General features: G+C 39.9%; 1 protein-coding gene across 2 annotated transcripts in view; it reads right to left on the bottom strand.

Annotated features, from left to right (window-relative positions):
• Positions 1 to 25,934, bottom strand: part of LOC103592480 (hydrocephalus-inducing protein homolog) — a 144,774-nt gene that overhangs the window by 58,417 nt on the left and 60,423 nt on the right. For both annotated transcript variants that reach the window (XR_550664.1, XM_008575221.1), the window contains exons 8-9: positions 25,048 to 25,231; positions 11,593 to 11,692 (exon numbers count right to left, since the gene is read on the bottom strand). Coding sequence is in view for 1 of the 2 variants with exons in the window: in XM_008575221.1 (XP_008573443.1) it covers positions 11,593 to 11,692; positions 25,048 to 25,231 (284 nt within the window). In the remaining variant the exon portion in view is untranslated. The remainder of the gene's footprint in view (positions 1 to 11,592; positions 11,693 to 25,047; positions 25,232 to 25,934) is intronic.

Below are 25,934 nucleotides of genomic sequence, written 5' to 3'. Positions count from 1 at the left end.
GTTAAATAAAAACATCTTAGTAAGATATTGGGACAAAAACATATGATGCACAACTTTCCCTCCTAAAAATAAAGATTATAGATGGAATTTAGAATGCACCTGGTTTTGTGAGGGATAGTGCTGTGCACTTTGACACTTTACATTGGGCCACACAGCCGCTATATTAAGTACATGCATGATAAAGCTGTTCAAATATCCTTTATTCCTTTTCCTAATAAACAATAGGTTCATGCCTATAGAAATATGAGAATCATTAAATCAAAGTTAAAGATATATATAAGGTTTGTTTAACACTTCAAAACCGCAATTGCTGCCATCTCAATTTTGAGTCAGACATGTAATTTATGCTTACTGGTAGTAATAAGTTTAAGGTTAATATGAAGAATTAATGGAAAAAGATACTATAAAAAGAATTAAGTTTATGAGAAAGAATGTGTAGAAACCTTGTTACTCATTGGTGTCCTAGGTTAAATAAAAACATCTTAGTAAGATATTGGGACAAAAACATATGATGCACAACTTTCCCTCCTAAAAATAGAGTTTTATTTAACCTTGTAGATTATTAATTTTATGAGAACTGATGTAATTTTAAGAAAAGTTTCCATTTAACTATTGGCTTAATAATTTTAAAGGTTTATGTTGTTAAAACGCCCACATTAACCCTCCCCCCGTGCTTTGTAACAAATAAAAATGCTGTTTTCAGTCTAAAGGCTGCTTTAGCTGCTTTAGCTGCTCTGGCTGTGACAGCGCTGACAGTCCGCAGGCTGAGAACGTGCTTCAGAGGAACCGAGGTCTCTGCCTGTGTTTTTTATTTTTGCCGCCTTTCCATCCCTCTTTCAAAGACCCCCAACTCTACTGGAGCTGGTCTCTGGCAAATATACCCATTAGTAAACTTATTCAGAATTATATAGATAATTCATGTGTTTTAAATGCTTTGTATTATACTGAAATCTTCTATGGATTGTTATATGGGTTTTTTAAATAATCCTAGGAAAATTGGATGGAATGTTTGGATGGGCCAGGAACTTAACTGTTTCTGTCCATTAAAATAATGGAATATGGTTTGTACCATTTCACAGGAACCATGTCTTTATGGGGTAGTGTGGTACAGGACAGGGAATAGGACGTGTTACAACCTAGGATTCAAATCTTGGATTCAGAAGCCCCACAGGCAACTCACATAAATTCTCCAAGCTTTAGCTTCCTCATCTGTAAAATAAAGATAATAATTTCAACGTACCTTACTGAGTTATTGAGAAGCTCAAATGAGATTAATATGTAAATGTCTTTGTATTTATATACAAATGTGCTCATATATATGTGCACATAAATTATTATGTAAATTTGATTTCTGACTCAACAGGTATTGAGTATCAGTGAGGAAAGATGGACTATGTAGGAAAGAGGAGCTAAAACAATTGGACATCCACATGGGTTTGTGATAGGCTGAATAAGGGCCCCAAAGTTACTCATATCCTAATTCCTGAATCAGTAAATATTACCTTTTGTGGCAAAAAGGTGAATATTGCCTTATATGTCAAAAGTTAAGAATTTTGAGATGGGAAAATTTTCCTGGGTTATCTTGATTACTGTAGCTTAAAAGTTGTCTTGAAACCAGGCAGTAGGACAGACAGATCTACCACACAATCCAGCAATGTCACTTCTGGGTATATACTGAAAGGAATGGAAAGCATCATGTCGAAGGGACACCTGCACTTCCATGTTCATCGCAGCTCTATTTACAATAGCCAAGATATGGAATCAACCTAAATGTCCATCAACAGATGACTGGATAAAGAAAACGTGGTATATATACACTATGGAATACTACTCAGCCGTTAAAAAAAAATGAAATTCTGCCATTTGCAGCAACATGGGCAACTTTGGAGAAAATAATGTTAAGTGAAATAAGCCTGGAACAGAGGGAAAAATAACAAATGTTCTCACTCATAAGTGGGAGCTAAGACAGAAAAAAAGAAGGAAAGAAAGACCACAGTGGTGCATTGAACTTGTAGAGGGAGAGAACAGACCTAGGATTGCAGGGGGGTGGGCAGAGGGAGAGCAGGAGAGGGGCACTGGGGAGAGGCTGGGGGTGAGACATGGGGAATAATTGCAATTTGAGGTGGTGGGCAGGCTGATAGCATTGATTTGCTCACCACATCTTGGGAACAGGTGCTGATGGTCAGCTCTGTGCCCCATGAATATGTATAATCAATAAAAATTTTTAAAAAGTAAAAAAAATAAATAAATAAACAAGAAGTAGCCTCCAATTTTATTCTTCTCTTCTAACATTGTTTTTGCTATTCTAGGTTCTTTGCATTTCCATACAAGTTTTAGAATCAGCCTGCCAATTTCTACAAAAAAAAAAAAAAATCAGCTGGGATTTTTACTATGATTTCATTAAACCTATAGATGAATTTGTGAGAGAAATGGCATGGTAACAATATTGAATTTACTGACCTATGAACAAGGCATAGTTTTCCATTTGTTTAGGTCTTTAATTTCCCTCATCAATGCCTCATAGTTTTCAGTATATAGGTCTTGTACCTTCTGTTGAATTTATCTCTAAGCATTTCATACCTCTTAATGCTACTGTGATATTGACTTTTTAAATTTCAATTTCCCATTGTTCATTGTTAGAATATTGAAATATAATTGATTTCCCTCTGTATTAGATCTTGTACCCTGCAATCTTGCTACACTTACTTTTTAGTCCTCATTTAAAATGAATATTCTCCAGCACCATCTCCACAGATTTTTTATTCAATAAAACATAGCTGAAACCCAAGAATCTACATTTTTAAATAGTAGCCAGGATGATTCTGATGCAGATTTCCTAAGGACAGTACTTCAAGAAATATATGAAAATTGTTAATTACATTAACTTCTGACAACATGGCAAAGTTAGCTGGACCCAGTCCATCGGTTCACCACAAATACAAAAAGAAAAAAGAAACTGATTAAAAATATGACAAATATGTGTGTGTGTGTGTGTGTGTATTCATATATATGAGAGTACTTCAGAAAGTTTGTGGAATAATAGAATTAAAAGACAATATTAATTTTTCTATGAACTTTTTGAAGTACCCTCATATACTTGTATATATGTCCATACATATCCATGCATATACACACACACATATATACACATTCATATATCTATCTATATCTGTATCTATATCTATATCTATATCATGCTTATCCAAGCTCAAAATAAAGAAAGGGAAAAATACCAGATGCTAGAAATAAAAAGAGAACACTGCTAGTATAACAAACTAGCAATAATTTCTTATTTATAGGACTAAGAGATTTTATTATGAGGTTACAGTCTGATGAGTTTTGAGAAAGAAAACCTACCAATATGTAGAGTATGACTCATTTCCTATTCTGAAAACCCAAAAATGTTTTTTAATGACTAGGGTGATTTAGTTTTCTCTTTCCTAAATCTAATTCGATCTCCATTTGGTAGTTCAAGTAAGATAACAATCAAAAGCACTAAAATGCCCCCCAAATCCAGATCTCTTCCTCTTAGGATGTACAGAATGAAAATGGACAATGAGGTTTCATCGCAGGTGGGTCTCTGAAGGAAGCAGGTGCATCTGGAATCACTCCCACACTCCCACCACGCTGCTTTTCTGCATTTGACTCTGAAGCACCCATGAGCAGTGTTATCTAGCAATACGTTTCACAGGTTAAATCAGAACGTGTTGCTTCCTTCTGAAGTTTCCATATGCAAATCTAAACCAGATATGTGTAGTTTCTTCTCTGTGTTTTTAAAAAAGGTACTCTTCACGATGAAGTTAGGAATTTCCACATTCCGTTGGAAAGTCAAAACAGATGAAAGATTAGTTGCAAGACCCAGATCAAACCATCAGCAAGTCTTTATAAATATGTAATGTACAGACTTAACTGCTTCTAAGGAAATCTGAAGATTTAAAATGAAGAAAAATGTTCAGTTTCAGATCGACTGAAAAGATTTTAATGACATTACATTTGCCATATTCAGCTCTGAGCAGGTTACTTCCTGAGATTCCTAATTGCACTCAACATAAAGTCCAATGTGCTCAGACTGGCGTTCAAGAGTAGCCCCCCTTGAACTGGATCCTACCTACTACTCCAGCCTCCACCTTCATTTCCTGCCACTGCCTCTCCCCTCCGAAGCCTGTATGTCTGTCTGTCTCTCAATCTGTATAGCAGCCACCCCTAAGAACTTGCAATTCTTTGTCATGCTTTTGCTACATATTTTCACTTAGTGTTTCTCTATGTAGCTTCACAAAGTATTTCCCTGCCTGACATGTCCAGCTGTTTCTCGTTTCTGTTTTACTTTACTAACGAAATAAGTATTTCTTATAATAAGGGTCACTTTCCCTGGGGAGCCTCCCCTGACACCCCGGGGCTGAGCTGCACGCCCTGTATCCTCTTCTATTGTGCATCCATTCACTGTGCAGCACTGTGGTCTGGTATAACTGTTGGTCTATATGTCAGTTCCCCCATTCATTTCTATGCCTTCTGAAGGTGGCAACTACGCTTTTGTACATCTTTGTACTCATGTTGTCTAGAAACAAAAGCTTTCAAAAGAAAAAGGGGTTGCAGGTAGGGATGTAGCATGCATCCCAAGCGGCCTCCCTCAAGACCAGTGGCCTTGTTGGCTACTTCCTGTCTCTGAACATGTATTCACTTAATGGAACATTGTACAACAATGAATATGGAAAACAACTGGAGCAAAAGCAACTACATGGATGAGATATGCAGATTGATTCCAATTACGTACATTTCAAAACAGGCAATACTAAATTGTATTGTTGAGGGATACATTCATAGGGGCAAACATTACAAATGAAAGCAAGGAAATGACGGTCATAAAGAACAGAATGGTGATTATCTCAGGGGGAGGTTGGAGTGAGAGGAATGATTGGGAAGGGACACACAGGGAGCTCCAAGGGGACAGGAAGTATTCTATTATGGATCTTGGTGGCAATTACATAGTGTTTGCCTTATAATGATTTGTTACAATGTGTACGTATGTGTATTAATTTTCTTTTGCTGCTACAACAAATTGCCATAAACTTAGTGGCTTACTGTACAAATTTATTTTCTTAAAGTTCTGGATATCAAAAGTTCCAAGTGGATCGTGCTGGGCTAAAATCAAGGTATTGGCAGGGCTGTGTTCCTTTCTGGAGGCTCCGGGGGGAAATCCATTTTCTTGCCTTTTCTAGTCTTTAGAGGCTGCCTAAGTTCCTTGCCCCTTCCATCTTCAAAGCCAGAAATGGCTGGTTGAGACTTTCTCCTATTGCATTACCTTGACACTGAGCCCATTATTACTTGTGGAATATACTGAAAAGCATATGTACTTCACAGGGCCTGTTTTCCAAAGTCTTGCAGTTTCAAATATTGACCTTGCAAGGACAGGAAATTTTCCTCAGGCTTTAAGTCTCTGGTACAAGATAAGAATTGTGGCACAGCAGGTTGCTGGCTCAAAGACAGATTAGTTAGTGATTGTTATGTAAAGATACTGAGAAATTGCTGTTAAGAAAGAATGTTTGCTAAGATCAAACTGTTGTTGATAGAACCACTTAATTGCCTTACTGGAATGTCATCTGGCTTGTTTCACTGAAAGTTACCAGCCTATACTGTTAAACTATAACGTCACCTATGTCTCTTCCTGTAACTTCCTGGTCTGGAAAATAAATGCAGGAAGAGAACCCCAATTTGGCATTAATTTTCCCAAAGAAGGGATCCTTCTTGATGGAGGGTCCCGGGAATGTTAACCACTTTGGGGCTTCTCACTGCTCGGAAGAGATGGGCTTTGAGTAATCCTTTGCATCTCCATCACCCAGGGGAAGTGGGGTGACAAATCCGTGGGGAGCGAAGCAACATAAAGCAACAATTACTGTCTATTACTTTTGACATTTAAAGACACTTGTGATTATATTGAGCCACCCATGTAGTTCAGGATAATCTCCCTGCCTTGAGGTCAGCTCATTGGTAACCTAAAATCCAACTGCTGCCTTAGGTATTATGTACTTTTCTGAATCTATGTTCTGTTTCATAATGACACAAGGCTAAAAATTAAGTTGTGGTATATAAATACAAAGGATTCCTATACAACTATGAAAAGGAATAATACTTTCTACTTAGTGTTATGGAATAATCTCCAAGAAATATTTGTAAAGCTCTGTCTCAACCATGGTGTAACATATGCTGCCATTTATGTAAAAAGACATGTGGGAAGCTTATCTATATGTATTTGCTTCTATATGCCATACATATCTCAAAGCAAAGCAAAACAAAGTAAGACAAGGGAAAGGAATTTTCTATCTGCTTAAGAAGTGTTTCTTAGTGACTGAAGACCAGGAGGTTTTGCCACCTTGTTGAAGATGCTGGTAAGGAATCATCACCAGCTCTTGAAAAGGCACAGAGAACTGCAAGGAATTTACAGGGAAGATAATATGGAATTACTAGGTAAACAAAGCTCTTCCCTGGCAATCGTATCTTTTAATAAACTATTTACAAAACAAAAAAGAATGTCATGCAGGTGGAAAATTAATACTATTCAGTTTACCCAGGATGTGAATTCTGTAGCAGAATTCAGAATTGCAAAAGAAACAACAGATAAATATGATTAGTTGTGTAATATTTGGGAACCTCTTGGAGAGCAGGCAACCCCCTGGAATACGGCCAAGCACGATGTCCACGTGGAGCTATAGATGGGAAGGGGGGGCCCACCACCTGTGGCTTGGGGGCTACTGGAGCATTTCCAGCTGTGTCCAAACACTGCTGTACCAACATTTCCCCCAGACCCATTAAGAAGTCTGTGGATGCTGGTCTCAAGTGCAGAAACAGACTCACGTCAATCCAGAAACTCCTAATCTATTCTGCGTTCTTTCGGGGCCTGTCTTGAGAATCCCACATCCATGCACATGGAAGAGACCACATGAAACTAGGATTTGTTCATTCGTTTATTCTTTTTTTCCCAGTTATTTGTTCATTGATTTAGTCAATATTTCTTGAGTGACTTTATTTTCATGGTGCTAGCAGCATGAGATATGCAGTATGATGCCAACATACAAACTGCAAAAACAGGAAATACTATGCCATTTTGCTAAGGTGGTAAAATTATATTTGAAAGCAAGAAAATTACTGTCACAAAAGTTAAGGTGATGGTTATATCCAAAGAAGGCAAGGGAAACATCATTAGGAAGGACCACACACCCGCGGGAGGTGGCGGATAGCAGTCTCGGGTCGGGCAGCCCATCTTTCTGCACACTGATCCTTTGGCACACACAGAAAAGTGCATAGATATGGGCTCAGAACATGCAGGGTGTGGCAGAATAGTGGAAGTTTTGCACTTGAATGACTGTGCATTCTTACATCTCCCCTCCCCCTACTCCCACACAGTTTAAAATAACCACAGCAGCCATACTTTCCTTGGAAATCCAGACATAAAACAGCAGAGGTAAATAGCACCAGCTGCCTTCAAAATTAAACCACTTTCTCATTCTTATATATGTCGTTGTCTCTAATGGACAACTACAGACCAGAAGGCATTGGAAGGAACCCTAGGAATCATGAAAGACAAACGTAACTGACACTGCAGGCCACTGTAGATTTGGAGAACACAAGATATTCTTTTTTTTTAATAAATGAAGGTTAAAATTATTATCCTTGAATTAGTGAGAAAACATTGCATTCATAAAAGAATAGTTATGAAAAATAAATAGAGAACAAAAGGGGTCTTGAAAATAAGATCACAGAAATAAAAGATCACCAGGAAGTATGTCAGAAAAAATTGAGCTGGGTCTCTTGCAAAGCAATTGGCACTTGATAAAGTTTAATGCTTGACCTTGCTTCATCTAATTGCAAAAAAGAAAAAAAGAAAACCAAAAATATTCCAAGTTTTTGAGTAACACATGCTCATACCTCAACAAGAAAAGTTCCAAATTGCAAGATGCCCTGAACCCATTGTGGCAAAATGCTTTCTTGAACCTGTTTGAGATAGGCAAGGAAAGTCTCAACTGCAAAGAGAAAAAATTTAAGTCAAAGGGTAACTTGGGTTTGTGGTTGTTACCTGTGCAAAAGGGAAAATTGCCAGTCTGAGTAACAGAATAGCATCACTACATCAAATGGATGACTTACGCTCAGGGAGGTGGCTCTGTACATTTGGAAAGATTCCACCCAAGGCCACAGGTCTGTTGATGGCTGAGGAGAGATACACTTACCCAGTGTACTCTTGCTGCCCTGGAATTTCCTGACTAATAAATATCACTATTTATCCAGGCATCCTTATTTAATAGCTTTGAATTAGTTTTAATGTCATTAGTAGTTTGATGATTAAAATCTGGCTCTTTGACCACAATGATTAATCCTTTAGACCTAACATTGGATTGATGTTTTCCAGAAGAACAGAATTTTAAAAAATGGAGCAAAGAATATAAAAAAAGAAAAAAGAAAAGAAAAGTAAGCTTCCCAGAGCCGAAGTGACACATCAGTCATCAGACTCAAATGACATAGAAAGCTGAAGAGGATGAATAAGAAAACCTACTCCTGGACACGGCTTCTTCTCATTTCCAACCCCAAGTACAAAAAGAAAACCCTGAAAACATCCAGAGAGAATTAACAGGACACCAGAAAGGAATGAGAACTAGACAACCTTCCGACTTCCTAATTTTTACAATAAAGTCAGCACAATGTTTTCAATGTTCTAAGGAGAAATGATTTTGAATGAGGATTCTATAGTCAGCTAAACTAGCAAGGGAGTACAAGAGCAGAATAAGGCATGTTTAGGTAGTCAAGTACCAAGTTTCCACTTCTGTACACCTCTCTGAGGAAATGACTTGAGCAGAGTGAGAGAGAAAAGATGTGACAGAGCACACATAGAAATCATTTTTTAAAATTCCTGGATAACAACTGTTCAGGAGATAACAAATCTGAGTTAGAATAAGAAGCTGGTAGGCTCTGAGAAAAATGCATTCAAAGAGAAGAAGAGAATAAATTCTAAAAATTAGATAGGAGTGAATAAAGAATTAGAAACCACAGGGGAAAAAACAAAAGCTGAACAAAAACAATCAAGTCAATGATGACATAATCTAAAATGAGGCATAACTATAAGTAACTGATGGATTGTAAAGAGAGAGAATCTACTTGGTATAGACCTTAGAGACACTCTTTGAGTAACTAAGGGTCAGTATGCTGAGCCTACAGAGGTGTAATCCAGAATGCTATTTGGCCCTTCAGTATTTATGTGGAGTAAATAGAAGACTTGACTGTGGTTATCAATAATGATAATGTAAAAGTGGAACAACTCACAAAATTTAGAGGGAAAAGGCTAGTGAAATGGTGGTAGATAGGCTGGGGGTGCCAACATCCTTATACACTGAGATACTGCCAAGTTGATGGAACAAAAATACAGGTGTAAGTGTATTATGTAAGGCTATACATAAAACTCACAAAATAAAAACTCATAAAATAAAATAAATATAATAAAAATAATTGTGTTGCTAGGGGAGGAGGTGGGGAGGGATAGAATTATATGCAAAGGGGTATGAGGGAACTCAAAGGGTGATGGAGATTTTCTATGTCTTGACTTTGGTGGTGATCACGTGACTATTTGTGCTTGTCAAAATTCCCAGAACTGTACCCCAAGAAATGGTGAATTTCATTGCCTATGAATCATAACCCAATAAGCCCAGGAAGGGGAAAAGGAGATATAAGTGAACTAAATCCTCATCTTTCATAATGGGGAGTCAAAAGGAAATGTACAAAGTTAATAAATCATCAAATAGCAACATGAGCATAGAGTTAGCAAGGCAAATTACCCTCACAAGAAACAGCTAAAAGTGCTTCTTCTTGGAAGTACTACCTTGGAAGTAGACTACTATTTAGCTTTATAATTTTACTATCATGTTTGACTTATTTATTGGCATTAACATCTTACAAAAATTCTGAAACATTTTTAAAACACCGAAAAGTTTCCAGAGTACTACAAAAACTTCCATATATCCTCTGCCCAATAGTGTCCTTTATACCAAAGGACCTAGCCCAGGATCACATGCTGCTCCCAGTTACCACTTCGGTCTAGTCTCCTTCAACCTGAAACAGTTCTTCAGTTTTTTCCTGACTGTCATGACCTTGATATTTTTGAAGATCACATGTTGGTCATTTTATTTCATTCTTCAATTTGGGGTTGTCTGATGTTTCCTCATGATTAGCCTCAAGTTAGGTAATTTGGCTCTAGTATCACAGAAGGGATGCTGTGTTCTCACTGCATGCCAGTGGGGTTGTCCAAGAGGTTAATTCATTCTGTACTGCTGGTATAACTAAGATAACATCTACCAGATTCCTTCACTATAAAATTAGTTTTCTCCCCTTTACAATTGATAAAAGTATTTTAAGGGAAGATATTTTGAGACTATGTAAAATCCTCTTCCACACCCCATTTTCACCCATTGCTTTAAGATCTATTGACGCTTTATAACTGAATTGGTTGTTAGTGTGATGATTGCCAAATGGCACATTTTTGCTAAGTAGATTCCTAGATCCCTATTATTCAATGGATTATAATCTATTAGTATCATTATTTATTTTGATGCTCCACTTGTTCCACATTTGGTCAGTGGGAGTCCCTTTGCTGGCTTCTGTGTCATTTTGACATGTCCCCATCACTCTTTGGGCGTTTCCTTACTTTCTAGCACAAGAGGATGTTCCTGGCTCATCTTGTCCTTTCTCTGCCTCAGTCTTGAAATCAGCCAGTTCTCCAAGTTTCCTTTTACTGAAGATTAGTATTCAGAAACCAAGCTTTTTGTGTTTGGTATGTTCATCGCTATCAGGGTCTCAAAACTTCCAGGACCTTTCAATGGACACAGCTAGGAAATATACATATGTATGCACGTGTGCATATACACACTTGTACGTATATATTCATTGCTGTATCTATCTACACCTATCAACAACAACGAATTCCTATGAATAAATCCAATTCCATTCCAATACCAAAAAAAGGTTTATCTTAGTCTTCCTCTTTTCCATATTTGTATCACTCTCTAAGAGTGAAAAATGTTGGCTCCCATCATCCTTAGTATATTTACTTTTGTGCTTAATTCCTCTACGTGTATCCAATTTCCTGATGCCATTAGGTTGCCACCCTACTTATACACTCTCTGTGTGGCTTCTGGCCTCTGCCTGGGTGCCTTCCTATTCCACTTAGCATGCACTGTTTTGATAAAAACTTAAAAAAAAATCAAGTAGCCAAATACTATAAAAGGAACAAAAAATAACATTGAGAATTTGTCTCATGTAATATTCTTACTGCTCTAACAATCAAGAGGGAGCCCAGATCTACGTTTTCCCATTGCCCCAACTGTAAGGCACCTTAAAGCTTGACCTGTTCTAGAAAGAAGTGAGAGGTGCATAGCTTGGCTCCAATATTCCCCAGTTGATATCATGCACTGCCCGTGGCCTGAACACACACACACACACACACACACACACACACACACACACACACACACACACACACACACACAGTCTCACCCACCCCACTTTAAGCTCTGAGCACTGGGTAACCTGAGTTTACCATGCAGAGAAAGTCTCTACCTGAAATATCGCAGTAAACAGCCTGTTGGTAGAGCTTGGCTTCTGGAGGGTTAAAGTACACAGTGATTTCAGCTGATGAGTTGGGCCAGACATCACCTTCCTGAAAAGCAGAAAAGAACCATTAAAAAACAATATGCTGGAAGGAAGATACTGTATTTAATTGTTGTCATTATGTTATAATTCCCTGAAATAGTTCTCTAAAAATTTTATTTACTTAAAGTGTGCAACATGATGTTTTGATATACATGTACATAGTGAAATGAACACTACAGTCAAACAAATTAGCATATCCATCACTTCACATGGTGACCTATTTTGTGTGTGGTAAGAGCACCTAAAGTCTACTCTCTTAGCAAATATCCAGTGTACAATACATTACTGTTAACTAAAGTCATCATGCTCTACACTGGGACTCCAGAACTCATTCATCTTAAAACTGCAAGGATGTACCCTCTGACCTACATCTCCCCATTTCTCCCACCCCGACCCCTGTGTAACCATCGTACGACTCTCTGTTTCTATGAATTCTACTTTTTTTTTTAGATTCCACATATAAATGAGATCATGCAGTATTTGTCTTTCTGTGTCCGGCTTATTTCACTTATCACAATATCCTCCAGGTTTACTCATGTTGTTGCAAATGTCAGGATCTTCTTTTTAAAGGCTGAATAATATTCCATTGTATACATACACAATTTATCTATTCATCTGTCAAAGGAGACTTAGGTTGCTTCCACAGCACGGCTATTGTGAACAATGTTGTGATGAATGTGGGAGTGCAGGTATCTATTCAAGGAGCTGACTTCATTTACTTTGGGTATACACCCAGAAGAGGGATTACTGGATCACATAGTAGTTCTATTTTTATTTTTTTCAGGAACCACTATGCTGCTTTTCATGATGGCTAGACTAATTTACATTCTCACCAACAGTGTACAAGGGTTCAATTCCAGGACACTTGAAGGAAACATTTTTACAACAAATACAAGAAAGCACTATTTAACCCAGCAGATAGTAAACTGATACTGCTTGTTAACTTATGAGGAGGTACAAGTTACAAATAAGCTTCAAGGATAATTTCAGTGAGTTTATGCTATATAATGAGTTCCTAAAGGAAACTAGACTGTATAGGGCATTTTACAAATGTGTGTATTCAGTAAACATTCACTGTGTGCCCAGCACCTGGGCTTTGGAAAGGGAGATGACAGTAGGGAGACTTAGCGGGATGACAAGCCTGCATGAAAATAGTTTATAGGATGTGTGATAAGTGCCGCGCCTATATAAATAAAGTCCAGAGGAGCCACAGAGAAACAAGTACCCAATTTCCTTGGTGGAGGCACCACTTTTCTAACTTCTGAGGTGACAGCAAACACTCTTATTCTATAAAAACGTGGCAATAATGGCCTGTGACAGACCAATGGCTAATCACCCTACTTCTGAGTCAGTGTGCTACTTCTCACTGTCATTCAAACCACCCAAAAGTCATAATAAGGAACTCTAGTTTTGAAACTATAATACAACATGCCATATATAAGAATCCCCTTGTTAAGCATACTTTGATAAAAAAATTTTGTACTGGGCCGGCCCGGTGGCGCACTGCTACAGTGCGCCACTTGGGAGCGCGGCGGCGCTCCCGCTGAGGGTTCGGATCCCACATATAGACCAGTTCCCACTCACTGGCTGAGCGAGGTGCGGGTGCGACACCGAGGGTTGCGATCCCGTTGCCGGTCCCGGTCTGGTACGGGCGTGACACTGAGGGTTGCGATCCGTTGCCGGAAAAAAAAAAAAAAAAAAAAAAAAAAAAAAAAAAAAAAAATTTTGTACTGTCCATGTAACCCGGGCCTCTTTACTAACTTCTCAGGGCTGTAAAAGAGATACTAATAGCGCGTGCCTCAAAGGGGTTTCTAAGGTCTAGGAAGTCACGCAGGTCAAATGCTTTACCCCATGTTCGGCATGTGGTAAGACCTCAGTAAATAACTGTTTACTACTATAGATATTATTTTTATGCCACTTAGAAGGACTAAGATGGAAGTATTGAAAAATGGAGCAAACGTATGTGTTTTTGTACATAGAGCCAAATGAGCATGAGTGATAAACACATCCAAAAATCTATAAACAGTCCTACCAGCTAAATAGAAAACTGAGGAAAGACAACTTGACAAATTATTAGACTCCAGTTTCAGACAGTCCCCAATACATACTCTATTTCTACTCTGGCTAGACATGAACATACTTCTGTGCTGAGAACAGAACAAAATGGTTTAAAATGCACACATCAAACAAGAGGGGAGAAATAGAAAACTAGAGCCAATTTGGATTTATTTATGAACACAGTGTGATCAGTGTACTTCTCAGGCAGTGTCCCTCCTGACTGCAGAATGAGGGCGGGCACAAAGACCCCAAGAAGCAGCAGTGAGGGCTGTGAATGTCACGCGGGCCCGGGGGGCTCCCATGTCCCCAGATCAGCTCTGTGAGGGTGGACGCTGCTCCATCTCCAGCGGCTAAACAGAGGTGGCTCTTAGTAGGTGATCAGTAAATATTTGTTTAATCAGCTGTATCTACTCAGTTTGTACACTGTGTAGTTATTAGCACACACCTATTCATCTTTGCAACCTTTGTCTACTTTCTCTTCACCTGGAGCCCCCAAAGTCATACAATTTTAGAGCTGAAAGAGACCTGTGAGGTCATGTAGGGAATAAAGATGTTCTGAGCACTTTCACTCCTTTGGGCATTTCACCAGGGTGCTCTTCCAAGCCTTCAAACAAGTACCTGTTTGCTTCTGATAAATGGCAAATACCTGTCCCCTTTTGATTGGTGGGAGTTTAGTGATGTGGAGTGTTAGGAACACTCACGGCTAGAATAGGCAGAGAGGCCAGCAGGTGAGGTGGCTCGTCATTCATGCCTTCAGCTCACCAAAGCTGTATCGGTGGGTATTCCACTTCAGAACCACTGAAGATGCTGGCTGCTTCCTAACCCATGAGACAGATGTATGCCCTGGCGTGTTTAGATTCTGCTCTGCTCAGGTGTACAGAATGCATGTAGCTAACCTGCTCCTACACAAAGTGACTGACCAAAGGGCCAGGAGCCATCTTGGATCCTGAGAGAACCCATGCTAGAAAAGTCTCACCAGAATGGTAGGAAATGGCCCCCAAAAGGTTACACTGGAAATCAGTTAAGCTCAGTGCACGTGGGAAAGTCAAGGGTCTTATGGTTTGCGGTGGGCCAGACTGCGTTTAAAAGCATTGTCCCAGCAAGAGCATTCAGGTCCATGTGCAGACAAGAAGACAATGCACTGAAGTTCTATCACAGAAGCACCCTTGGACATGCTTTCATCACAAAAGTCTGATTAGGAGAAATGGTGGGTTGGAAAATATGACATATTCCACAGAGGCGACCAGAGGGAGCGTCGACATTCAGATGTGATGGGTGAGAGGATCATCTGATGCGGAGGTTCCCTAGAGGCCAAGAAGCCCTTCTGCTTGGTGAGGGAGGACCAGCACCAGGAAACCTGAGCCCACAAGGTTCAGACTGAGCAAACGGGGCCCTGGGCTCAGTGATTTCTCATCCTGGGCTGCAATGTTTTATTGTGTTTGTGACAGCCACTCGTGACTTGCAGCCTTTACTAAGCCCAGGAGATAATCTGAGGACAAACCCCATTTATTCTAAAACCCTCTCCTGGGCTTGGAGCAGGCAACGTTTATTAAGAGGTCCTTGTGTATCTGTAAAAACAGAAGTGTGGTCATTCAGTTTCCTCTCACGGAGGGATGCTCTTAATGTTACAGATTTGAAGGAGTTAGGAACAGGTAGGACACTTTTATTTTTCAGTTGGGATTCAAATAAAAGTTAAAGAACTTCTATTCCTTTATAGCAAAAACTCAATATAGCATTTTCTAGCAAACAAGAGTGCAAACTCCAGAAAAAGGCAAGACGCCTTAAAATGACTCTCCTTTTATTTATATGTCTTTGAAATATTTCATATTACTTCTCCAGCACATCTGAAATTAACTTCCATGTCATTATGTCTCTGAAAAGAATTGTTCTTTCTTTATTGCTCAGTTCTAAAGTCTCTAAAAAACAAAACATTCAGAAACTTCCCTACTGGCTCTGACATCAATTTTCCTAGTCTTATGAAATCTGCCCCATCACTCAGAACTCCCTGCCATTCTGCTTTTTATCTATAATACATGACCTCTCTCCCATCACTGCCCATTTTCCTGCTCCAAATGAGAGATAGAGTATATAGGATTTAATCTGCAAGTGCCTATGACCTTGTTTGTTGAAAATAACTGTCAAAATGGCTTTCAGTTATATTGTAATTATCTTTCTTTTTGGTCTTAATGTTTTGTTTTTCCCTCTAATCCATAAAGAAAAAGTAATTGCATTTTACTTATTAATCAAGTGACCTGCTAGAAGAAATCAACTTTGAATTTTTAGGTCTAAAGCTAATTCCCATATTGTGGTTTTTGCCCAAATATTAAATATCATTGGACACAAAATTTCATGTTTCTTTCTGGAACAAAAAGAAACAGCCAAGTGACTTGGTGGCCACAGTTCTGAAACTTTCCAAAAGCTATCTATAAACTGGTCCATGACAGGTGATGATAGAGTTTGGATGTGTTGTCCCCACAAAGCTCATGTTGAGATCCGATCCCCAATGTGGCAGTGTTGGGAGCTGTTTGGGTCATAGGGGCGGATCCCTCATGAATAGATGAATGCTCTCCCTGGGGGTGGGGGTAGTGAGTGAGTTCTCCCTCTATTAGTTCCCGCAGAGCTCGTTGTTTAAAAGACCCTGGCACCTCCCCTCTCTCTCTCTCTCTCTCTTGTTTCCTCTCGCCATGGCCATGTGATCTGCTTGCACCTGCCGCTGCCCTGCCGTTTTCCACCTTGACAAGAAGCAGCCTGAGGCCTGTGCCCGATGCAGCTGTCCCAGAATCGTGAGCCAAATAAACCTTTTTAAAAAATAAATTACTCAGTTTCAGGAGTAACTTAGCACACACCTATTCATCTTTGCAACCTTCGTCTGCTATTTTCTCTTATAAGCAACAGAAATAGACTAATACGGGTGTTAAATATGATCATCAGAAAGGTGTCCTTTCAAAGCGATCACCTTTAAAAAATTACATTGGCAATGATTAAAGGGGCTTTTTAAAAAATCTCCCTTGAAAATACTTAAATTAAAAAGAAAATCTTTTAAAAATCAACATCCTTCCCCCATTTCACTCCTTCTCTCCCTCCATTTCTTCTTTCCTTCCTTCCAGCATTCTTTCCTGTAAATCTTGCCAAATCGAAACCCAAAGTACAAGAAAAAAGGTTATATATGTGTTTAATTAGTTTATCTTGGTTTATCTAGAAAGGAGTTTACAATATGAATCAACTCCTACATTTATCAAACAAAATAGTTACATTTTAATTCCCAAGTTACATTTAGAAGAGTGATCCAAATGTTTGCCCACCCAAATATTATATTTCCAATCATACTCTCTAATCTGACAAGAGACAAATTTATGTTTAACTACAAGTCATAATATTTACAACTATTTACTAAGAGCTCATGTTCCCACAACTGTGTTAAGTGCTTATATACATAATCTAGTTCAATATCTATAACTTGTGAAGTAGTATTATCCCCATTTTAAAGATGCAAAAATCAGGACAAAGAGAAGTTATGTACCTCATCCAAGGCCAGACAATATTAACGGGCAGAGCTAAGATTCTGTAGTAATTTTTTCCCTAACTTCCTTAACTCCACTGCAATTATAACAAAAGATTACATCTCACCTTTCTCACAATGTCATATAAAAGGCCAGGAGAAATTTAAATATACTACAACTGTTAAGCAAGGCTTTGATGAAACCAGCGTGAGCTGGTGTTCCTGTCCAGTGAACGTAGAGGGACACCCTGTGTGCTTGTAGGTTCAGGTGCCTCTGGAAGGTGACTCACAGGAGGTTCTTTTGGACAACACAGTCAACATTACTGTGTTGCAGCTCTTGGGAAATGCATTGGTAGATCTTTATCAAGCTATTCTGGTTGGGAGGTCAGGGTCCAGTCAGCTCAGAACAGGGTAAGTAAATAATGACTCCAAGAGCAGCTATTATATGTGATGAATTCCATCATGTTTCATCCAAATAGAAATGTTCTTAACTTCATAAACACATATTTTTAGCTATCTTACTTATCATTTTCCTTAAAATATTGGAGAAGGGCCGAGCCTGTGGTGCACTCGGGAGAGTGCGGTGCTGGGGGTGCAGCAGCGCTCCCGCAGCGGGTTTGGATCCTATATAGGGATGACCGGTGCGCTCACTGGCTGAGTGCGGTGCGGCTGGTCTCAAAACGGACAAAAAAAAAAATATTGGAGAAAAGTCAACATAAAACATGGGAAATGAAAACATGCTCTTAAAGTCAAATTTCTATCAATAAATATGAAAAAAAAAAAAGAATCGCTGATCAAAAGCTATAATCTGTTCCACCACCTGCAACTGCTCTTCTAGACCCTTCCAGATCAAGAAGAGAAATTGTTGCTCTCTTTAGTGTCACTCAGGGCAAACAGCAGTCATCTCAAAGAGAAATGGAAACATAAGTGGAAGCTAAAAATTTGAAAGTAAACTACCCTAATTATCATTGAGAGAAAAGATCAAGTTGGCACATGAATTCAACTAGATTTTTCTATTCCATTATTTCTCTTGGGACAAGAAACTGTGAATCATGTAAAGTTATGATTCTCAAAATAATGACCATAAAAAGTTTCTAAGAGAGGGCTCTAAGACTTGGCCATCTGTCAGAGGAAGCTTCACAAAAGCTGTATTCTGTCTTGATCTCACCTCCAACCCAAATACAGTGAAAATTCCACTGGGGTTTTACAGAGCAGAGGTAGTTGTATGTGATGTTCATGCCTTTCTTTGGAGAGAACAAAATTGTGTCTTTTCTAGCAAGGAAGGGTGTTAACTAATTTAATGAGCCACAGGGAGCCTTGCTGTTTCTAGGACTTTGCAGGCCTCCCTCCCTCCTACGCTGGTCCTCCAATACAATGGTGAATGCAGCAGTGCAACTGGGAAAAGTGTGGCTGAGCACAAAACCTGAAAGGACAATCGGAGGTTGAAGAATGGGAGAGCCACACTGTTGGAGAAGCTGGAACTTGTCAAGGACAGCTTGCTCTCAGCAGATCCCTGTCCTCCTTTCTCCTTTCTGGTGTCCATTTCTGAGGAGTCAGCTCCCACACGTTTGCAACATGACTCATGTCTACTGGTGTGAGAAGTGGAAATGGTCTGCTGTGAAAAGCTGGACTTTTCTTCTCTAGTAGCCATCTGGGCTTCCACCCAACCTCATTCTGCTGAGCTCACATGCTATACCAATTTGGGAAAAATAAAGTAAACTGAATTTGAGCTGTGCTCTCAAAGTCTTGCTGGAACAGCACGTTTTCTGCAGGCTTAGATGACAACAAAGCATGGTTTACTATTACTTACATGGTAATAAAGAAATCATCAAGTTTCTCTCCCTTTTTAAGCTCAGTTAAATTAAGCTTAAGCTTCTCCACGGATACTGGATGAAGTTTTCTTTGAGGAGACGCTTGCTAACAGAAGCAGAAATGTTTTCCCTGCTCACTGATGTCAGCCAATCAGTTAGGGCCAGTTTGGGCAAATACCTTTAAATTCTCAGACCTTTCTTTTTGAGAAAATACCAAGTGTTCAACATTCAGAAAACTGCTGCATCTTCAAAGTGTGACCTGAGCCAGGAGTACCAGAGTTCAAAAACAAGGCCAGCACATCTGTGCTGAGATTCCTCAGAGAACGCCTAGATGCCATGGAAAGGGAAAGCTTAATTCTCTCTTTTTGGTCTGTGATATTGTTTTGACTCTCCATTCTCAGAACTGTGTTTTTTTGTCTTTGAATCTCTCTCCCTCAGGGTACCCAAGAGACCTAAGCAGAAGCAGAGGAAATAACAGAATGAAACTGTCAAAATTCTGTAAAGCCAGGGTCCATCTAGTACAATAGAATATTATATTTCTGAAAGTAGCCAATTCCACTTGCTTTTGTGGAAGGCACAAAACATGCATAATAGACTCATTTTTGCAGTTTTTTTCCAAAGGGTGAAAAAACCCATAGGAAGCAGGTGGCTTGAGAAATGATCAGTATTCTACAGAACCCAGTACCTGCTGAAGGTAAAAAATAAATGGAAAAATTTAGGCTAATGACATTAATACTCCAAGATATTATTAGAATAACGGACACATGAGAAATGATATAAATAGGAGTAACACACCACATGCTTTTATGATTAGAACAATTCTGGTTACTTTTAGAATATAAATAAATTACCAAGCAAAGCTTAAAAAACATTCCTTTTCAGCCCTCAGCTATGGACTCCCTTCTCCCTGTGGTCACTCTGGGTCCTGGCCTACCCCCTTTCTCCATCAATGAATGAACATCTGGGGTCTCTCAAGAGACAAACTCCCATCTGTGTGCCAGTGGAGCAGCTGCCGGCCTCCCTCTGTCCGATCACAAGGAAATGAGGTAAACTAGCAGGCCTGGTGCTCTGCGGCCACATCAGTACCCAAGACGCCTGGGCCTAGCTCCTCAAGGTCAAAACCATGTCTGTGGCCAGTGAGATAAGAAAGTGAGCTAAGACAATGGCAGTGACCCGAGGGCAAATGGTGAACAGGTGGTAGGACAGAGGAGGAACTTGCAGTTCTAGAGTTTTGGGTCTTAGAGCATTGAGTCAAGCTACTTCTCACATGATAACATCAATAACATTTGATTTAAATTCAAACCCATCACCACTGCTGGGCAATTTACGGACAGCATTGATCTCTCCAGCTTCAATTTCTTTGCTTTAAATTAAAAGAGCATCTGAAACAGGAGTATCAGGAGTATAGTACTGAGTATTACCATAAAATACTCAATATGCAGAGAACAGAATCAGGGCTAAACAAACTTTTGTTTCACCTAATCCATTTGAAGAACCAAGCTATACAGACATAGGTCTGAGAAAATAAGCATGTATTTCTTATTTCTTTTCAGACCCTAAGGTCACAGTTTTCCTGTTCTTTTGTTTTTCTTTTTATCTTTACCCTATTTGAAGACAATGTTCTTTCCTCAGTGGACACAGAGGCTAGAGTCCATAAGACTATTGGTCATGGTCTCTAAGCCTCTGCATCAACCTTTTATTTTTATTTTTTGAACAGGATATCAGTTAGAGATTGATTAGTAGATCAGAAGGTGACACTGCTTGGTTCTAATCTTCTCTGCTTCTACTATTAACTTAATTCATATCAAGAAGCTAATTGAAAGGAATCTTAAGAAAAAAACTAATCGCTGATGCATAGTTCAGGTGTCAGAAATTAAGTAGTGCCATTTGGCATAGCTGGCATGAGCAAGATTCAGAAGAGACCCTTAGTAGAAGACGGTGCTGACCCAGGCACGATGGCTGCAGAGAGAGATGCAGACCCTGGCAGGCTCTCAGCTGGCCCCGTGCCCTGCTCTGGGAAGCCACAGCTGCTCCTGTCTTCACAGGGCCTCTAGGGACAAGCGCCTGGAGGCCCTCTTGGGCCCTCTGCAAATTTCCTTTTTTGCTCTGCTCTTAGAATTTCCACCCATTTTTCAAGACTTCAACTAAGACCTGTATAGGTCATTCACAAGTCTTGCCTTCAGTCCTGAATCCCCTCCCCCAAATTTTTGTCCTGCACTTCTAAAACTTTTTGGACATCTATAGTCATCTCAAATTCAACATGTTCAGAGCCAAGCTCATCATCATTGATTGATTTACCTTTGTTCATTAGTTCGTTCATTTGTTCACCCATTGGCACTGGGAGAGGTGTTGGACACAGATGAGGATAAGGCATTCCTTGACCTTAAGGAACTCAGAGTCTGATCCCAAATCAGAGTCAGAATTTATGAGTTGAAAGGATCAAAGTGACCTACCTGCAATACCCTTAGTTGTGTAGAAAGCAACCAAAACCAAGGGAGATCAAATAGCTTGTTTTAAGGTCACATTTGCTATTGGCAGAGCTAGGAGTTAAACCAAGGACTCCTGACTTGCTTATTTCTACCAAGGACATCATAATTCTCCAGTCTCTCCAGTTCAGATCTGAGGAAGCACGTGATTCCTCACAATGTCTCGCCCTCCATGGCCAGTCAATCAAAAAGCAGTTTAGTGTCTTCCTTTTGAACACCTCTCACATCTGCCATTTGCTTTCCTTTCCGACTACCACCAGGCTGTTTCAGGCTGGCATCACCCTCACACTTCACCCTGAACTTGCCTGCAGAGATGTCTAGTCCCCCTGAACCTTCCCGCACTGGGCGTTTTCCCCGCCTGACCTGCACCCCCCATCTCACCCTCTGTCCCCCTCCTCCAATCTTTCTAAACCCCCCTGGACATGTCATGCTTCTCCTCTGAACCCTGCAGTGGGTCTCAAATACCCTCAGCACCATTTGCCAACCTGGGATCTGCAGAATTCTGGTAGGTGCCCTGTGGGAGAGGGGGTCTGTGGTCACAGGGAAGTGGGGGTTGCACTCTACCATGAGAGAATGCCCTTCTCTTGAACCAGTATTTCCCAAAGTTATCTGACCCCAAAACTCTCTCTTTGCAAGGAACACACATTCCCACCTCTCAGACCCAGCAGGCTGTGGGCTAAAACACAGCAGGTTCTAGGGCAGTCCAGCTGTCTTCCGCTCTCCTTCCCAACCAGAAAAATTGGTCTATTCACTGTTATTTAACATGCTATGAACCCAAAAGTTTCCTTTTTTTGTTTTCCTAATTTCTACAAGTAGAAACACTCTCCTCTTCCCTTTCCACTTAATTAAATCTGACCCTCCCTACAATATTCAGGTCTTCTATAAATCCTTTCTCAACTCCCTACTCTACTGTAGCATTTATTTACCTGTATCAGAAAACTAAAATCTCAACAGCAAAAAACACCATGTGTCAAGAAGCTAGTGAAATGCCAGAATTTTCCTATAAAATATCTTCAAAAGTAATTTACAAGTAAGATTATATGACACTCACGAACAAGAACTGCATTTATATAAAATTATCAAGATCTTTAAGTAGGAAAAAAAAGGAGATTCAACATCAATAAATAATTCACCATAACTGACACTGAGCTCTGATGTTTTGACCAGAATAATTTTAGGAGGACACTAAGAAGGTTTCATGCCTTCATTTTTATTTTGCCAAAACTGTCAAGAACCAGCTAATGAATATTATTATGAGAAGAAAAACTGAATAGTATACAAAAAGACAAAATCATTACAGATAGCATGAAGTATAGCTGTACTAGAAGTGAATATTACTCCCTTCCTATTTTTGGTAATATTTTTCTGTGCAATATAAACAAATTAGTCTTGTTTACTTAAAAAGTACCATTTTTCTGTATTACTATAAGAAAATGTTTTTCTTCCTGATGGAGAAAAGATGTCTTGTGATAAGAATGCCAATTCAGTTCCTATCTGGGATTTAAAAGCAATCACATTAAATACCATATTTTAACATGCATATATCTCCATCATGAAGCTTTGGGTTATGGAAGGAAGTGTGAGAAGAAAATTGAGGTAATTTTAGCCTTCGTCCTTCTGAATTACAAATGGGCAGAGCTCACCTGTGGGTGTACCACCCACCACCTCCTGACCACCAAGTCTGTGATCCCAGGGCTGTCCACTCCCAGAAGGCAACGAAAAACAGGACAAGGAATCATTGGTCTGGGCCTCCAGAACCAGTGGGGAAGAATCTTGGACTGTGTAGACCTTACCAGTCTGTCTAGGAGTCATTGCCAGGACTGGCTGCTCTTCCCCACCTCGGCCAGGCTCAGCCACTTGCTTGCACCAGTAATTCCTTCCTGACCTTCTCAGTACCTCTGGGCTTCACCTATTTTCACCTTTGGTTCTCATCTTTATTTAACCTCTTGCTGGTCTAACCCATTATGTCTGGAGATCCTTTTGCTCAGCTGAGCCCTGGAGAGTCTTTTGACGTGATAGAAGATTGGGGTTCAAACTACATCTCCCACCTCATTTTCCTGCATGACCCTTCACTTCAAACACATGGGTCTACTCACGGAGCCCTGGATGATCTGTGCTACACACACAATTTTGTTCTCCAAAAGTCTGATCCTGCAAGACCCAGCTCCTCCCATGAAGTTTTCTCTAACTTCTTACCTGTGATAATCACTTTGGCCTCTGAACTTGTGTTCTTACTGTCTTCACCAGAGACTCATGCAGTGGGTCCCACAAACCATTAGTCCCAGAGGATGTCTCCAAGGGGAAAGCTCTCTCTTGGAGATCTTTAACACACATTAGCATATTAAGGTCTTACAGAAAAGAACACTGAACCCAGTGTTCCTCAAACTTATTTTGCAATGGAACCCCCTTTCCATGTTATATCCTTTAATAACAATTTAGAAGTCCAGATGTAAAGAAAACAGGTCTATATAAATTAGTGGCATTTCCCACAGGTGACCTTGTATTCTAATGTGCCCTTGTGCCCATGTCTTTTCTCCAACTGGTTTAAATGGCAGCAAATTGGCAGCTCTAACTAGCTGTGGACTTTCTTAACTCCTATTGCTGTGTTTATCCTCACACCACTGTATGCCTGCTAAAGGTGAGGAAATGCACAGAATGCTCCTAGCCCAGTGCCCAGCAAAAACTAAATACAAAAGCTGCCAGCCACTTCCATTTTGAGGCAGAAGGGCAGAGTGGTTAGGAGTTTAGTCTGTGGAATCAGACAGAGCCCATTGTAACTCTGGAGCACCTCTCATTAGGCAGACCGTGAGGGTGAGGAAGATGTCCGTTTCTTTTGTCAATGCCTGGTACACACGCAGTAGCAGTACAGAACATGCAGCCATTAACTATTTATTGAGTGAATTAAGGACAAAGCAGTTCTCAACCCAGGTGATTTTGCCTACCAGGGGACATTTGGCAGTGTCTGGAAACAAATTTGAATATCACACTAGCATCTAGCAGGTAAAAGTAAGGGATGCTATTAAACATCCTACAATGCACAGGACAAAGAATTATCCAGCCACAAATGTCAACAATGCTGAGGATGAGAAAACCTGCTCTATAGTCAGGCTAATAAGGGATGAGTTCCTAACTTCTAACACTAGCTGTTTGGCCCAGAGCAAGTGATGGAATTTCTCTAAGTCTTAATTTCCTCATCTGTAGAATGGGGTTCTAATTACATCTTGCAGGGTTGTTTTAAGATAATATATATAGACAAATGAGGTAAGCCACACGAAATGTTTAACACACTGACTGTTGCATAGAAAGTGTGGCCTATATAAACGTGACCTACGAGCATGCTTACCATTAACCTTCACCCAGTGTCTCCTCATGATCATGAGACTTGTTAGAAGAAACCTTTACTTTCTCAGAATTCACGATATCAACCCCAGAGTGCAAACTTTCATCAAAACAAGCCCCACATTCCCACTTATGCTGACTGTATGTCAGATTTTATTTACGTGCTCACCAGGGGCTCAATGGTGAAAATGTTATTCAAGAAGAGCATGCTGTCTCCCTGAACCAGCCTCCTCTGATTCTCAAATGTGCGGGAGAGAATGGCAAGACGTTCTCGGAGTGAAGGATCAAGAATGCACTCTTCAAGGAACGAATCAGTCTCGTTCTTTTCCTCTTTGTTCAGATCATCACAGACCCTAAAGGAAATACAGGACATGTGAGATTCCCTTTGATGTTCCCATGAAGAACTTTGTAAAGGGGCTCCCCTCCAGTTCATCTTCCTGGAAATGTCCTCACCCATTGACCTGGGGTGGTCCCTCCTTGCCCTGAGTCTGTAACATACTAGGTGCGTGACCCTTGTACTCAGTCCTCAGACCTCTCAGAGCCTCAGCTCGCTCATCTTTGGTCACCTCCTTCAAGAAGTCCTCCCTGGATTTCTCTCCTACTCAGTGCTCATTTGTTAGTTAACTCCTGAGCCCTTATATATAGGGACAAATATTTTCTTTTAGATAATTATGTTCTCCAGGCTGCTTTTTAAATACTGAACATCTATCCTGCCTCTCACACTGCAAGGATGATTTTGTCCCTTGTAAACTTGCTTAGCTGCAATTCTTTCTTAGATGTTAGTTACCTAGAGATTAGAATCTGGAGCCACCAAGGACCAGGTTTGGATACTGATTCTACAATCTATTTACTAGCTCTGTGACTCTGGGAGTTGCCCAATTGCTCTAAGTCTCAGAGCCTTCCCCTGTAGAGATAATAGAAGCTACTCCTATGTTGAGGGTTAAATGTGATCAAGGCCCTGGTGCAGTCCCTGGAACAAAGCAGGCACTCCATAAACACACTTTCTCCCTGTGTTAACCAAGGCAATTACCAAGCGTCAAACTTATAAAATGTTCC

This window comes from Galeopterus variegatus, unplaced genomic scaffold, assembly GCF_000696425.1.
Source record: "Galeopterus variegatus unplaced genomic scaffold, G_variegatus-3.0.2 Scaffold1157, whole genome shotgun sequence".
Lineage (NCBI taxonomy): Eukaryota > Metazoa > Chordata > Mammalia > Dermoptera > Cynocephalidae > Galeopterus > Galeopterus variegatus.
Note: the sequence above shows the minus strand (reverse complement) of the source record. Positions and strands in the feature narration are given on the sequence as shown.